Genomic DNA, 16,160 nt, shown 5'->3' with positions numbered 1-16,160 from the left:
AAGATTTGAGTTGCAAATTATTTTAGGTTTAGTAGTTGTTCAGGTTTAACAAAAATAAAAAATTAAACTTTAAAGCTTATATTTTATTAAAGATTATATTTTATTTCTTTTTCAATATGAAATAATTACATAGTTAAAAAAGTATCAAAAGTAGAGATTGAAAAATGAAATTTTGAATTTTTTATGGTCAATTACTAGGCATGTATGACACTAGTTATCTCTCTATTAAAAGAGAGGCATGGCTCCATCCAAAATTAGAAGTTACCTGATAAAAGAGTTACCGAAAATTTCTAGAGAAAAAGGATGATGCATTGATAGTGTAAAGTTTTTTTACATCGTCAACCAATCAGATTGTAGGGATGTGTCATGTTAATTAATGAAATTAAATAAAAAATAGAATTTTTCACATCCTTAAAATTTGATTGATTGACGGTGTAAAAAAAAAATTACACTGTTAATGCATAAAAATTGAACTCAATTTTGAACTCAATTTTTTTATGATAAGGTTTGCCCCCAACAAGTTTTAATCAATACCAATGTCTCCCCTTGCTATGTCAAGGAGCTAAAGCTTCGCAAAAAAAAAAAGCAGGAGATTAGCAAAATATCCAGAAAGGAAAAATGATACAAAACTCAACTAAGAATTTAAAGTAAAAAGAAAAAAAAATAATATTTATTTAAAATGGGTTGTCTAAATGACCCATGCTCAATTTTGGGTTATATCACCCATGACCTTGTTGTATCAGTTATAATATGACACATGTCATTTTATTATCCACATCACTTCTAATATTTTATTTTCGTAATATATATTTTATTATTTAATTTAATTGCATAATAATCCCTACCAATTTATTTAATAGCTTAGTAATCCTTTTATTTTAGATATATCCCCATTCCCCATTCAAGTTCTTCTCTTTGGTTTCAGAGGAAAGAAATCGTTTTTCCTTTCCTTTCGCCGGCGGCAACAATGACCAAGCGTGGTGCGGTGGTGGATCTCCGGCAGCCTAGCCCGCTTCTCCAACCAGCATGCTGATTTTGTTTTCCTCTTCTCCTTATGTCCTTGTTGATTTGGTTCGTTTTTCTTGAATTCAGTTGTTTACAAGTTCAAATTTCCCATACTGTTTTTATTTCAGCTCTTGATTGTGTTCATGGAATTTGAAGCCTTTAATCTGAGTCTAGTTTCTTTTCTGCAATTGTGTGTTGTACTTCTACATTTGTACAAACTGATTTTTATGATGCCCTTAAGCTGTTCGATGAAATGCTTCATTGAAGTGTCTTTGTTCAATTACTTTGTAGTAAGACTGGTGTTAAAGATCTTGAATTGACAAAAGTCCCAAAGACTTCTTCTGATGATAGCAATGTACTCTGTCAAAGGCTTTCCCCATTGGCTATGTTAATTTGGCTGATTCATGAGAGGTATGAAACTATGAATATGATTATTTTTTTTAGTATTTTGCTCTAATTGTAATGTTGTCTCTCATAAGCAGCTCGCAACAATGTCCTTCTTGCTGTTCCAGCATTTCTGTATGCTATAAACAACTATCTGAAGTTTACCATGCAGGTATGTAGAATCATCGCATTAATAATGCATATATAAGGATTCAGGCTACAATTTTTTTATTAGAGATCTGCCTTTGATGTTTAATATTTACATATAAGGCTCAAGAACCATCAACTTTTTGTCCTTAGTGGATAATGTTGGTCATACATATTTGTAGCCAGAGCCTGTGCTTAGGATTTATCTTTCAAAATCGGATGCTCAAAGCTGTCATAAAAGCATTATGATTTGCCCATTGCTTGTTAAAATATCAGGACTATTTATTTGCTTGGAGCCTGTTTTTCATTATAACCTTGTTGTGCTGGGATTATGCTAGCAGTGCTATACTAGGACTTGACATTGACAATTTGTATAAATAGGTGTAGGTGATTTGTATTATGAAACTCATCTATCATTCTATCATCTGGTAAGATCAAACATAACTTGAAGGTCTTTTGTCTTTTCCTCATTTTCCATAAAAGAGAAGCTGATCTAAACATGCTATTAAACAATATATAACAATTTCTACTTTTACTCACCATGATGAAAAACACATTATATATGACACAGTTTCATTCTTTGCTTTTGTAATTTGAGATAACCAAGTGAAACTCCCTGCTTTGTGCACAGATATATTGTTTCAGATTGTGATTCAGTGCAAGTATATTACGAGTCAATTCATTACACTGCAACTCCTGAAGATGCAGTAGCTCTTGCACTGAAAGCAGGTAGAACAGAACTAAATCCCTACCTGCAAAAAGTTCTACAATTTTCTGATGACTAGTTTTTGGATTACTAAATGGTACATTATTGTGCAGGTTTAAACATGAACTGTGGAGACTATCTAAGAAAATACACTGCAAATGCAGTGAAGTTGAAAAAAGTAGATGTATCTACAGTAGACCAGGCTTTGGTGTACAACTACATAGTCCTAATGAGATTAGGCTTCTTTGACAACCCCAAGTCACTTCCATTTGCAAATCTTGGACCATCTGATGTATATACTAAAGAAAATCAGCAATTGGCCCTAGAAGCTGCAAAGCAAGGAATAGTTTTGTTGGAAAATAGTGGAGTTCTTCCCTTATCCAAGACTAACATAAAAAAAATGGCTGTGATTGGACCAAATGCAAATGCCACCACAGTTATGATCAGCAACTATGCTGGTATACCTTGCAGATACACTAGCCCTTTACAAGGATTACAGAAGTACATTTCTTCTGTAACCTATGCACCTGGTTGTGGCAATGTTAAATGTGGTGATCAGAGCCTATTTTCAGCAGCAACCAAGGCAGCTGCACTTGCTGATGCAGTGGTGGTAGTTGTGGGATTAGACCAGTATATTGAAGCAGAGGCTCTGGACAGAGTGAATCTGACATTACCTGGATTTCAAGAGAAGCTTGTGAAAGATGTGGCTGGTGCTACCAAAGGGAAAGTGATTGTGGTCATAATGGCTGCTGGTCCAATTGACATTTCTTTCACTTAAAGTATCAGCAACATTGGGGGGATACTGTGGGTAGGGTATCCTGGTGAAGCTGGTGGGGATGCCATAGCCCAAGTGATATTTGGAGACTACAACCCAGGTACTTTGTGTTCAATGCTACATTTATCATTAAACTTTTTTCATTGAACATAATCAATTTTGAAATTTTTCTACAGAATTTCACAACCTTACCCTAAAAAACCAATTTTTTGTATCCAAACATAAACCACTCCAATTTCAACTCACTTTTACTATAATTAATTTTATCCAAAATCGATCCAAGCACACACAAAGTGGCTAGACTTCGATCCTTATTGTCCCTTTTGGAATAGTTGGTTCATTAAATAATGCTTTGTTACTTTTTAAAATCAATCAATCTTTAGACACTAACAGTTAACAACTTCTAGGTGGAAGGTCCCCTTTTACATGGTATCCACAATCTTATGCTGATCAAGTGCCTATGACAGACATGAACATGAGAGCCAACAGCAGTAGAAATTTCCCTGGAAGGACCTACAGGTTTTACAATGGAAACTCCCTCTATGAATTTGGCCATGGATTAAGCAACTCCACATTTTCCACCTACATTGCATCTGCTCACTCCACCATAATGATTGAGCCGAACACATCCATTTCTCAACCTCATAATAATATCTTTGAGTCTCTATCTGATGGTCAAGCAATTGATATTTCCACCATAAGTTGCTTGGACTTGACATGTTTGCTTGTCATTGGTGTGAAGAACAATGGGCCATTTAATGGATCCCATGTGGTGTTGGTTTTCTGGCAGCCAGCAACTTCAGAGTTGGTGACTGGGGCTCCAATTAAGCAATTAATAGGATTTGAAAGAGCACATGTTATGGTGGGGATGACAGAGTTTGTGACAGTGAAAATAGATATATGCCAATTGCTAAGTGGCTAAGATTAAAAAACAAAGCATGACTAATGTGCAGTTTCAGTTAAGATAAATGTTTTTCAATTTGCCTTTGCATGCTTCACAGCTTCAAAATACATTTAGTAATTCTTTATCATTTTCATATTTCTATGCAAGGACTTGCATCCTTTTTTTTCTTTCTACATTTTCAGTCTTGACATAAGGTTATTTAATCTGAACCTCCCTTCATGACCTTTTATTTTCTAATTTTCGGAAACTATTTCATTTTGTTTCCCATTTGTAAAAAAAAGGTGCACATCAAAAAAGCTCCGACAATAGATATTAATCAAAGGTGCATAAGCTTTATTCATTGAATATAATTTGAGACTTGATAGAAAGATGATGTACATTGTGCACAAAGGCCACAAAACAAGCTATGACACACAAATAAAATCTACACTTGTTTTCAATCTAGCTATTGTAGTGTAGTCCCACTGCAATACTACTGTAGTGTAGTCCCACTGCACGAGCTTGTTCTTAGACACGACATTGTACATTTGCATTCTCCATTCTTCAACAACAGGAACCCCACAGTGATCTGCAATCCAGTCTAGTCCCACTGCAAATATATATTGGAAACAAACTCTTACAAGTGAGTAGATAGTACAAATAAAAAGTAACAGAACAGTACCTAGAATTAAAAAAACAGAACCGACTAAGAAAGCACAAAGGAATAACAAAACATGGTACTGTTCTGTTAAGGAAAAATAAATGCAGAAGCATTTAAACTCAATACATAAGTACAACAGACATAGAATAGGATTTGAATATAGGTATATACAAAGGTTCATTCACATGGAAGGTGATTTGGTATAGCTGATACTTATTATGATGGAAGTGTAAAATTTTGATTAACAATATTGTGTTTTGGTAAATACAAGGAAAATCCAATGTTTCGCAGAAAGTAAAGCCCAAATTATAAGATCCTCTATAGATTTTCATGACATTAAATGACTTGAAATTGGTTCTCAAATATTAATTTTTACTGGTAATTAATCAGCATCTAAAGATGTTTTAAAAAGATTTAGAATTGCTTACATTCGAAAAATAAAGAATTTGGTTCTTTTAAGTGAGTGGAGTCACTTTAGGGTATAAAGTAAGCATGACAACCATTGATTGAGTTTAATAGTTGTGATGCTTTCTTTGCCTTATAAAGTGATAAACATGCAGCATGCTAACTGGCAGAATAATCTGTGTCAAGCAAACACTAAAGTTCCAGAAGCTTTAGTATCAAATAAAACAACTAAGTAACCAATTTCTAGAATCAATTTAGCTGCTTATTAAATTGTACACAGGTCATTGCAGCTAAGTACACATGAAAGGAAGTAGCATTTTGACATATAATCAACTGAGCGATTAAAGAGCTGAAACAGGTAAATTTAACGATGTCAAGATAATAATGCATACCGGCCCAATATCCGCTATCAATTGGCCACGGAAAGAGAGAGCAAGGCTCCAGTTATAGAGGGCTCTCACATCATTTGCATCAATTGACAATGCCAACCTACACTTTCTACCTGCCTCCACTAGTAGCTCTTCACACTCTTCACACACATCAATAAGCAATTGTGTAACTTCTTCTTCACTGGGTAATATTATTTGGCAGATCATTCAGTATTCTACTATGTTTGCTAGATGATGATTGGATTCTTCCTGAAATAAGAGTTCTAAGTTCACGGCTAACCTTCAACTTTAATTCTCCATGTAGAAGATAAGTGTTCCCTAACTGTCCCACTGCCAATAAACTCATTGGTTTCAAGTCCACAGCTTTGGATAGTAAGTTTGCAGACCTGCATAACAGGATTTCAGCTTGCTTTTCATCATATCTACCCTTTACAAACTCTTTTGCTTCTTTTAGAAGGTATGTTGCTTCAGCAAGAGACCTATCAAACATCACATCATCAGAGACTTTTGCAGATGAAGTCGAATTGAATTCATTCTCACCTTCAGACAAGTCATTGGCAAGATGGTGATGGTCACCATAATCCACCCTATCCTGTACATACCGAGATCTATCAGACATACTCTCCCTCTTGTCGTGAGAAGACCTGAAAGTTTCATGGCTTTGATCAAGCAATTCCTTGCACATATAGGAAGACTTGCTTTCCATGTGTTTCATTCTGACTTTAAAGCCTTCAGAATCAAGCACATTGTCGCGGAATTCCCACATATCGGCCGTGCTGCTCGAATCCATACTAGTTTGTACAAAAAAAACAACCATACTTGTTAGCTTCATCGAAACTCAGTGCCCGGATTGACACCAAACTGACTACAAAGTAATTAAACGAAGACACTTCAATGAAGCATTTCATCAAACAGCTTAAGGGCATCATAAAAATCAGTTTGTACAAATGTAGAAATGTAACACCACAATTGCAGAAAAGAAACTAGACTCAGATTAAAGTCTTAAAATTCCATGGACACAATATTCAACCACTGAAATAAAAACAGTATGGAAAAATTGAACTGGTAAACAACTGAATTCAAGAAAAACGAACCAAATCAACAAGGACATAAGGAGAAGAGGAAAACGAAATCAGCATGCTGGTTGGAGAAGCGGGCTAGACTGCCGGAGATCCACCACCGCACCACGCTAGGTTGTGAAAATTAAGTTCATTTTTATTGCAGAAAATTTTCAATGGAAGCAAACACACCAGCATGAAAATTAAAATATAGCAGAGGTGGTGAAAATTAAGTTCATTTTTAAAATAGAAAAGGCCGACAAAATATACCCATGTGACTCCAGATAAACAGCAAGAGTGATTATGTGCTCTTTTCACCAATTTTGGGAAACACGAAAGGCCTTGTAATTAGGCTTTGAAATATGAACGATTCTATCTTTACTTACCGTTGATCAATCACAACAAGAAAACTTGTTTTTAGCCGTGATTATTTGCATAGCCGCCGGCGAAAGGAAAGGAAGAACGAACCAGAGAAGAACGTGAACAGGGAATGGGGATATATTTAAAATAGAAGGATTACTAAGCTATTAAATAAATTGGTAGGGATTATTGTGCAATTAAATTAAATAATAAAATATATATTACGAAAATAAAATATTAGAAGTGATGTGGATAATAAGATGACACGTGTCAGATTATAACTGGTACAACAAGGTCATGGGTGATATAACCCAAAATTGAATATGGGTCATTTAGACAACCCCTATTTAAAATGATATGAAAAAGTTTGAATACAAGAGAGAAACTCGCCCTTGCTAAACGCTAATGAAATCCTGTATACAAAGAAAGGCCACAATATATATATATATATATATATATATATATATATATATATCTGAATGAATGACCCATAGGAAAGCTTCACTAGGTGGTCATGTCTTCAGTAACAACAGAATCACAAAGGAAAGCTTCAACACGCACGTGCACGACACGGCCTACGGTCACTCATAACAAATTGCAAAGAGAGCACACAAATGTTTCAGCTGTTTGATCCTCTTCGAAGATGATTGATTAAACGTAATGCCATACATTCATTACGATATCTATGCTTTCTTTCTTGAATTGCCCTGATGGTGAGGGTTCCCATCAAACAACTCATCAATGTAATTCTCTATATCTTCAGCCTGGTACTTAATGTACTTCTCTGTTTGCCTCCCCGGGTCCAAATACTGCGAGAATCGCCCCAGAAAAGACCGGTACGCCGGAATCACCAGCGATGAAATCGAAACCCTCAGCTCCGACTGAAGCTGCTCGTCACTCACCACCCACGTGCTTTGCGTCTTGTGAATATCCTCAAACAAAGTATTGAAAGTCTTGAACCTCTCCTTCAGCATTGGCTTCTGCACCTTCCCGTTATCATTCAATCCTTTGGGGCTCAAGCACCCGAGAATCTTGCTCCATGTCTCAATCTGGTAGTTCTTGTGGTAGGTTCTCAGCTCTGAGGATCTCTTCCGAGTCCATGTCTCTCCCATCACCTGGTAGATCTCAGCGGAGCCTTTGATTTTCTGGACAATGTATCTCCCGTTGTTCATCATGAAGATGCAGCTTAGTGCAACCTCCTTGTACAGCTTGGCCTTCCCTTCAAGATTTGAATCCAGCAGCTCCATCACCCTCATCAGTTGCGTCGCGAACGGCGACGCCTTTTCTTTCTCTCCATGCCTCTGATTGTTCTCATTTTGGTGATCACCCTCGTCGTAGTGAGGCCTGCTTGTAGAGTCGGCACGCTCGATTTTCGAATGCTCCTTGAATACCTCCTCCAGCGTGTCCTTGTATTCACAAGCCAAGCGGAGGTAGTTCATGATGTACCGTGTCAGAGGGTGGACAGCACCGCCGGCAACCGGGGTTCTCCCAGTTTCAGACTTGATAGAATTCTCCAGCTCGCAAAATATCAACACCGCCGCCTCGCCGAGCCTGCACTTCGCCAACGTCATCTCCGCCTTCACCTCGTCCATGATGTCCTCCGGGAAGAGATTCTCCAGTTTGGGAATCGCGTCCCGGAGGGCCTCATACATGTCAAGAAGCTTGAAGAGCTTCTCACCTGCGCGCTTCGTCATCGCCACGCTCTCTGCAAAGTTGAGAAGCTGCACCGCCACGCTACGGGAGAGGCTCCCGTAGAGGCTCCCCGCCGCATCGGGGTTCTCAGCAAACACGGACTCCGCCAGTTTCCTCTCGCCAGGGAACCACACGGCGGTGCATTCCTTGAATGTGTTGATCCACGTTGGGATCTCCCTCTCCAATGTCTCCCACTGTATCTTCTGGACCTCATCGGCACTGATCTTCTCGTACCCGAACTTTCTCAGGCTCTCCTCGAACGCAAGCTTCCTCGAAATTGCGTACACATGGCAGCATTCGGCTTCATAACCGCCTGATATCATCTCCCGCGCTATCTTGTTCAAACTCGTAACGGCCTCCTCCGGGAAACCCGGGAAATCCGTAACCGTCTCAACAGCTTCGGAATCCGACGGTTCAGCCACATTCTTCCCTTTGGGATCGTTGCTGCCACTGCCGGGTTCCGATTTGGTTTCTTTTCTGCATTCTTCCATTATCAGCCGGAACTCCTCCTCCAAATAGGACATCACCCGCTGATGAATCGCGCCGATGCGGTTAACCAATAAATCCTTTTTGCTACACTTTTTCTCATCAATCTCTTTCTTTTCTGATTCTTCTTCTGTTTCTTCATTTTCCCCTTTTACCTCTTTCTCCTCCGGTTGTTGAGACTCTGCGTTCACCGATTTCATAAGCTTTGAAATGCGATTCACAGCTTCAAACAGAACCGAATCTTCTTCCGCATTCTCGCCCAATTTGGCTTCACCTCCTGATTCAAACTTGGCGACCTTCTCTTCAGCCAGATCCATGAACCTGTCAACGAAATCAGGGATCTCTGTACTTTTGTTATCATTGTTGGCCAAAAACAGATCAATGTCTTCTGAAACCTTCTCAAGGCTTGGAGGAGGAGTTTCTGGTGGAACCTCAACGGTTGCTTCCTCTTCTGGCTCTCCCTGAACATGATCTGCATCTGCAGGTTTTTCAGTTTCGCCTTCCGATTTGGCATCAACATTATCTGCATGTTCCGGGACCGGCGGGGCATCACCGGCGATAGTGTCCTCGTCTTTGCGAGCGAAACTGTCAGAATTCTCAGAAAGGTTCTTGTCGTTTTCCATTATGATTGTTGTGAAGACGGTTATGGTTTCCCTCAGAGAAAACAAAAAGGCAAAACGAGCTTTTCAGAATGATAAATGACGACAAGACAACATTGGAGAATTATCCGCTTTGTTTTTTGTTTTTCTTTTTAATTTTCTAATTAATTTCCTGTTCACTATTTTAGTTTCTATGGTTATTAACTACTATTATTATTTTATTTTTGTTAACTATTTTTTCTAAAAATTCCTGAGGTTAGGATTGAAATGGTCCTTGTTTGCTGTTCGGGTAAGAAGAGAGGGAGAAACGAATGGACAGAAAGCTCTAACGCCAAGGAAATTACAGAAGATAACACGTCAGAAGAGATAATTACAGGGTTAGAAAGGAGGCAAATCTATTAAGAGGTAGTTGACCGTTGACCTTTAATTTTATTTGGGTACTTTTCTATTTTCATTTTGTGCACTGCATCTGCTTATAGATTTATTTAGATTTTATTTACTTTATATAAAATTGGCTTTTTATTATTATGAATATACATAAATACTGAACAAAATTGAAGTATTTCTATTTTTTTCAAAAAATTGTCTTTGCTGGTTTAATTTCAGGATTTCTTGTTATGATCACATTTTAGATGGTCCAAAAAGCATGAGTCCAACACAATGATGAAAGTCTTGGAAAATGAAAACTTGTTTCTTCCCATATTTGTATAATGACTACACTTGTACAATTGGTAAAGGCTACTACAAAAATCCCAATTGCATGAATGTGACCTCAGGTCAATTGCTATTTCTGACAGCATGCAGCAGCTACCTGATCACTCTAAACATGCATTAATGAACTTCCTAATCTTTACCCTTAGTAAACTGCATGATACAAAAATGCTTCCAAACTTGAACAATCACAAACTAAGCATGCTTGCTGAAGTGAGACTTTACCCAATACACAAGTAATTATATTTATACACCCAAACAGTATAGAGGGACTTTTCATCTATCTATATAACCCTATAAGAACAAAGAACGTTCTTTTCATCTATACTGTACCCCTCTCTACATATTGTTCAACATCTATAACATGGTAAGGTCCAGAAGCAGCAGCAGTAACAATGAGAGGAAACAAAGTTGCTACAGAGATCACTGGAGACCCCTTGAAGATGAGAAACTAAGGCAACTTGTGAATCAACATGGTGCACAGAACTGGAATTTTATTTCTGAACATCTTGAAGGAAGATCAGGTAATTTATTTATCATTATTTTTTTGTCTTTTCCTTTTCTATGTCAATTTGTTTTTGTTTGGGTGAAATTCTTCATTATGTTTTGTGTATACATAGGGAAAAGCTGCAGATTGAGGTGGTACAATCAACTAAACCCAAACATAATTAAATTTCCCTTCACTGATGAGGAGGAAGAAAAGCTGCTATCACTTAACAAGGTTAAGGGAAACCAATGGGCTTCCATAGCCAGATACTTCCCTGGAAGAACTGACAATGCAGTCAAGAATTATTTCCATGGACTAATGGCCAGAAGAAGGAAGAAAGAGAGAAGGACACTGTTTGGTGACAAATTTGGCCACATTTCAAGAATCAATTTCAACTCACAGAACTTCAAAAACACTGAAATTTTTTATGTGCCTTATAACTCACAGGCACCAACAACTCCTTTGACTCTAACAAGTAGTTCTTCAACCATCACATCAAGCAAGGCTCACAAAGACTCAAGTGTTTCTTCATGTGTTGGAGAGAAAGTTAAACCATTTGATTTGGAAAAAATTTCAAATGCTAGTCCTGCATTTGTAGGTTCTTGGATTCTTGGCACATACAAAAGCTTCACTGCACCAAGCCTTCCTAGTATTGGTAAGGTTGATCCTCTTCCAAAATTCTCATACACTAATTATGGCAACAGAACTGAGGACTCCATCACATGCTGCAACTCTTGTAAGCATCATGAGCAAGAACAAACTGAACCTCTTAATCTTAATCTCAAGCAAAAGGGTGTTGTTTCCTTCATAGACTTTCTTGGAGTGGGAAGCTCTTCATCCCATGATGACAGCATTAGGGGACCATGACATGCTTTACAGTTTACATACACATAGCATAGTATTATTACATAGCTGGTGCCATTTTAGGAGAAAATAACTACAACTGGGTCTTCTAGCTCAGAACTTACACTTCAGTTTTCTTTTGTTTTTATTGTGCTGCCACCATTGTAGTAATGTCTTTACTTTTAGCTTTTCTTTGTTCGTGTTTCCTTGTTCGTGTAATTATCCCATCAATGCCTTTTGAGGCTTATTGTAGTGTGTCTCCTAGATCAAGTTCTTCTGTTTCCCATATTGTACATCCATGTTAGTCTTATTTAACGGCATAGATACATTAATGCATATCCTATATAATAATCTAAGTTTATGCTACTGTTAAACAATTTACCAGCATCAAACCTTGAATTATTCGGAGCATCAAACTACAAGTTACTTGTTTTAAAGGTGTCCCAAAAATCAAACTAGATTGATGTTTTAGTGATATCATTTATGAAAAAAAAAAATGGTACAAGTCTATTCATGATTTGGTAGATCCAAACTTTGCTTCCTTGAGTTTTTTCTTTTTCTTTTTGGGTTAGGGTAGCTAATAGCTATTGTTGATTTCTCTTTATAGGACGAGTTGTGTATTCTTATGTATGGTTGAAGATTTTTTTTTTTTATCCCATTTGTCCTATTCTTGCGCTTAGTTTGTTCCATCTTTACTAATATATTAGGATTTCCGAAAATAAAATATGGTAGTGTACCATCTGTATTTCTCACTTTGTCGAATAAACGTACAATTCATCTAATTCTTCTCCCATTTATGAGCCGAGCTATTGTATCTAATTAGAAAAGATATTAAGGCTCCGTGTGGAAGATCTTATTTGAGTTTATCTTATAGTATAAAAGTTTATGAGGACTATGTAAATAGTCTTTAGTTACCTAAATATTCATGCAAGAGTTTATCTTACGGTATAAAAGTTTATGCAATAGTTCATTACTTGCATAACTAATATGCATAAACATATAAAACAAATTCATGAAGATTACACCATAAAAAATCAGAAACAAACTTGTTTGTAGAGTTCAAAACAAATACATTTATCTCATTTAGCGATAATTTCTAGTCTTTTAAAGTTGAAACCCACTTTTCAAAGCTTCGGCCAAATTTGGTCATGTACTCCACACCAGGTTTCAGAGTAATGGATAATTTGGCAGAGGCCTTCGGAAATGTTAGCAAACACAATGTTGTTGTTGCTTCAGCCCATGTGCTACCATCAACACACCAAATTGTAATCTTCTCCATCGTTTCTACATTTGTTATTATGTATTTTACGAATTCCACTTCAAAATCTCTACCAATAAATCCCTTTATGCAGAGGGTCTTAAGATTGTGACAGATACCTTGAGAGAACTCCCTTTGCCAAAAGAAATGTTTGTGGAAAGGTAGACCATCATCTTCATTCTGATTATACACCTCACCATAATCATCATCAACCTATATAAGGGGGAAACTGGGTAATGAAATGCACTTAACTATAAATGGAAATTTAATAAGAATATGGATGAAGTAATCATGATCTCACCTGACTATTAATTTCAAGATTCTCCAACTTATAACATGTTTTAAGGGCCGATGAGAGAACTGTGGCATTTTTGATATTTTTCAAATCTAAATCGATATTGAGAGTTGTCAGATTCCCAACTACACTATCCGTTTTTGAACCTTGAGGGATCTGAGATAAAAAAATATATATGAAATAAATGGAAAAAATATTAATAAACATAGTAATTCTACACAATCTAAAAATCATAGTCAAAGCTTTTATACAATTTAAATACATTCAAAAGGGTTCAAAAGGGTTGTTCTTAGACGTTTCAGTAGTGCTACTCGTTAATATAATTAACAAGCACTAAACATTTAAATTCATTGTGTTAAAAGTTTTGAAATTTTTTTATCGAACATTTTTTCTTCTCGATGAAATAAAGGTTTAAGGTTTACACAAGAATTTTAAAATTAATTAGTGTAACTTAAGGTTTGAAATTAGGAATTGCATCAACAACATTTTAACTAAATAGGGATAACTCATATAAGGTGTAATTGGATCAAATTAATCTTGAGGAAATTGTAATTTAAATTATTGGACTAGAACCCTATTAATACTAATGTAACTATATACATACAACACATTTTTATCACTAAAATATCATGTGGAGTAAATAAAGAGTAAAACACTCACCAGATTGCCACTTGAAATTTCTAGAACCTCCTTTGCCGTCAAAAGATGGTCTCGAATTGGAGAAAAATTAATCTCTTCCTTCTTCATATCATAGGAAGAAGAGAGAACCTGAAGTTTTGGAGTCTTAAAAACCAGTTTCTTAGCATTGCAAAAAATCATATCAATCTCCATGACCTCAATGTTAACTGCAAAAACCACAAGCTCTAATAGAAACATGTCACAAATTTTAAGAAATTTGAGACTTGGACTCCGGATCATAATATTCTCAACATGACACTTCTCTAGGGTTAAGTTTTCAAGAGATAAACAATGAGAAAGAATCTTTTGAAAATCATCTGGTGACACATTCACGTCACTAAGGGTTAGGGCTTTTAGAATTTGGGGAGGATTTCTCGAGGGTGAAGTTTTAAGATAATAGTTCTTTAACTCAAGAACCTCAAAACCTGAGAAAATATTAAATGGTAAATCAATTTTCCCCCTAATATAAATTTCAAATTCACTTAGTTGTTGCTGAGAAATCACACAATCAGGTTCTCGCTCCATTGAAATCTTTCTCACCCCTTTCTCCAAAAGCTTCCTCATCCATGCCTCAACTTCGCCACTAATGCAGCTCTCTGGCAAATGTCGAATCCTACAACTTTTCAAGCCAAAGTAAGCATCCACACCCAAGTTAATTAACATGGCTGCTTCAGCAATTGCATCCATATCTTCTTCCTTTTTTAGAGGATTCTGTCATTACCCATTTGAAAAAAAAAATTGTTACAAAGAAAAGGTGCATCAATTATATATGTATATATATTATATATCTAGCACCTCCTTTAATATATAAATATTTTTATGTCTGCAGATTAACATTTTTTAAAGCATCAGAAGAATTCGTCCAAAAAAAGTCAGGTTACAAGATCAACCAAATAACCATCCAAAAAAAAAATTCAGGTTACAAGAAACTCCAGCAAACAAACTCAAACCCAACAGCCCAAACCCAAATAAAATCCTTCAAACTCACAAAACCACTAGCATGGATAATACAACCCCAATAACCAAATACCCAAAACAAGCATCAAACAATCACGAGAGACGCCTACATTGGGGTCTACGGCGGCGAGATCAACCAAAATAGGATTCAACCCAGCCACATAAACACACAAAAATTATCCTAATCTAAAATTCTAATTCTTTCACTAGAGAGTTTGAGTAGTTAAAATCCAGACTAAAATACAATACCCTGATTATCATAAGAACGTGTATTAAGTAAATATCAATAAAATTAATTTATAATATCTTTATCATTGTACCTTACGACTTATGGCTCTGCAAAGACGCTTGCGCGAATTTGTATATTGCAGATAATTTTCTATCAAACTCTTCAACATTTGTCTTTGATCGAAGCTGATGTGGGGACAGTCCTTCCAGATCGTTTTCCATCGCTTGGAAAGAACACTTGTTCTCGCAGCTTCGGTGCTCGGAAGGAGAGAAATGATAGCAATCAGAAGGGAATCATGAAGATTACTGATGAAATCCACACCTGCCATAACCTGTGGTTTCACCATTTTTACCCTTATTTCGATGTTCTATTCTTTTGATATTCTTATTTATAGAGAAGACTTTTGAAGGTGTGCAAAAGTATTAATTTTGTAACGCATGTTAGTTAATAGTTAAATTGACTATTAACATGAAAAATATTATATTTAATAATTTTATTATTATAAATAATTGTTTATATTATTATATTATAATATATAATCTTTTATTATATTTTTTTATATTAAACTAATAAAAATCTCAATCCATGACGTAACTTTTGGTCACCGTAGAAAAATAAACAATAATAATACAAGAAGGGAGCTTGAATTATGGGCTCGTTTGGTATGTGGTCTGTGTAACGCCCCGAATTTCGGGGGTCACCATAGTAACCTGCTAAAATAAATATGCAATGTTTTCCAAAAGAATTTATAAACACGAGTATTATTTTTTTCTTCTCAAAGTATTTCCAAAACATGTCATGCCTACACCCAACTATAATCAAATTACATCTAGCCTTAAACAAGGCAAGTACCTGAAGGTAAGGACGAAGGAAACACAACCTATAAAACCTAACAAGTAGAAACAGATCCAACAAAGAATCTATTATGCAATGAAACCATAAATCCGACATACTCTCTACGATCTCCACATCGAGGAACCGTAGGAAAGCAAAACACCGGAACTTACCCGAAACCTCAAATATAACTTCCTAAAAACATTATGCAAGCTTTAACCAATAATGGTAAGCTCTCTATCTCAAGGCTCTAGCCCTACACTCGACTCTATTCTTCGAGTCTTCCACATTTCTTCAAGTCCTCATCTCCAGCTCGCA

General features: G+C 36.3%; 2 protein-coding genes and 1 pseudogene across 4 annotated transcripts; 2 read left to right on the top strand and 1 right to left on the bottom strand.

Annotated features, from left to right (window-relative positions):
- The first annotated feature begins 902 nt into the window (after window positions 1-902).
- On the top strand, window positions 903-3,996 carry LOC130737940 (probable beta-D-xylosidase 5; annotated as a pseudogene).
- Window positions 3,997-4,233: 237 nt separating this feature from the next.
- Window positions 4,234-9,665, bottom strand: LOC130737939 (exocyst complex component EXO70B1-like). Of its 3 annotated transcripts, none has more exons than XM_057589814.1 (4): window positions 6,800-9,665; window positions 5,636-6,146; window positions 5,359-5,536; window positions 4,234-4,510 (listed from the first exon to the last, which is right to left on the bottom strand). In XM_057589814.1, exon 1 carries the CDS (start codon window positions 9,572-9,574, stop codon window positions 7,457-7,459), a length of 2,118 nt encoding a protein of 705 aa, XP_057445797.1. In that variant the 5' UTR covers window positions 9,575-9,665; the 3' UTR covers window positions 4,234-4,510; window positions 5,359-5,536; window positions 5,636-6,146; window positions 6,800-7,456. The 3 variants fall into 3 exon arrangements, with proteins under 3 accessions (XP_057445797.1, XP_057445798.1, XP_057445796.1); XM_057589815.1 differs by having other exon boundaries at window positions 5,359-5,834; window positions 5,896-6,146; XM_057589813.1 differs by having other exon boundaries at window positions 5,359-6,146.
- Window positions 9,666-10,171: 506 nt separating this feature from the next.
- LOC130735358 (transcription factor MYB52-like) lies at window positions 10,172-11,886 on the top strand. The gene is made up of 2 exons (XM_057587392.1): window positions 10,172-10,785; window positions 10,882-11,886. Exons 1-2 carry the CDS (start codon window positions 10,626-10,628, stop codon window positions 11,613-11,615), a joined length of 894 nt encoding a protein of 297 aa, XP_057443375.1. The 5' UTR covers window positions 10,172-10,625; the 3' UTR covers window positions 11,616-11,886.
- The last annotated feature ends 4,274 nt before the right edge of the window (window positions 11,887-16,160 follow it).

The sequence above is a fragment of the Lotus japonicus genome, chromosome 2 (genome assembly GCF_012489685.1).
Source record: "Lotus japonicus ecotype B-129 chromosome 2, LjGifu_v1.2".
NCBI classification, from domain to species: Eukaryota; Viridiplantae; Streptophyta; class Magnoliopsida; order Fabales; family Fabaceae; genus Lotus; species Lotus japonicus.
The sequence above is the reverse complement of the archived record's forward strand: the minus strand, read 5'-3'. Positions and strand labels throughout refer to the sequence as shown.

Excerpts from the sequence above, each read along its gene's own strand:
- LOC130735358 (XM_057587392.1), top strand. The coding sequence starts at position 10,626 with ATGGTAAGGTCCAGAAGCAGCAGCAGTAACAATGAGAGGAAACAAAGT. Across the intron at positions 10,786-10,881 it reads ACATCTTGAAGGAAGATCAG|GGAAAAGCTGCAGATTGAGG; the intron begins GTAATTTATTTA and ends GTGTATACATAG.
- LOC130737939 (XM_057589813.1), bottom strand. The coding sequence starts at position 9,574 with ATGGAAAACGACAAGAACCTTTCTGAGAATTCTGACAGTTTCGCTCGC.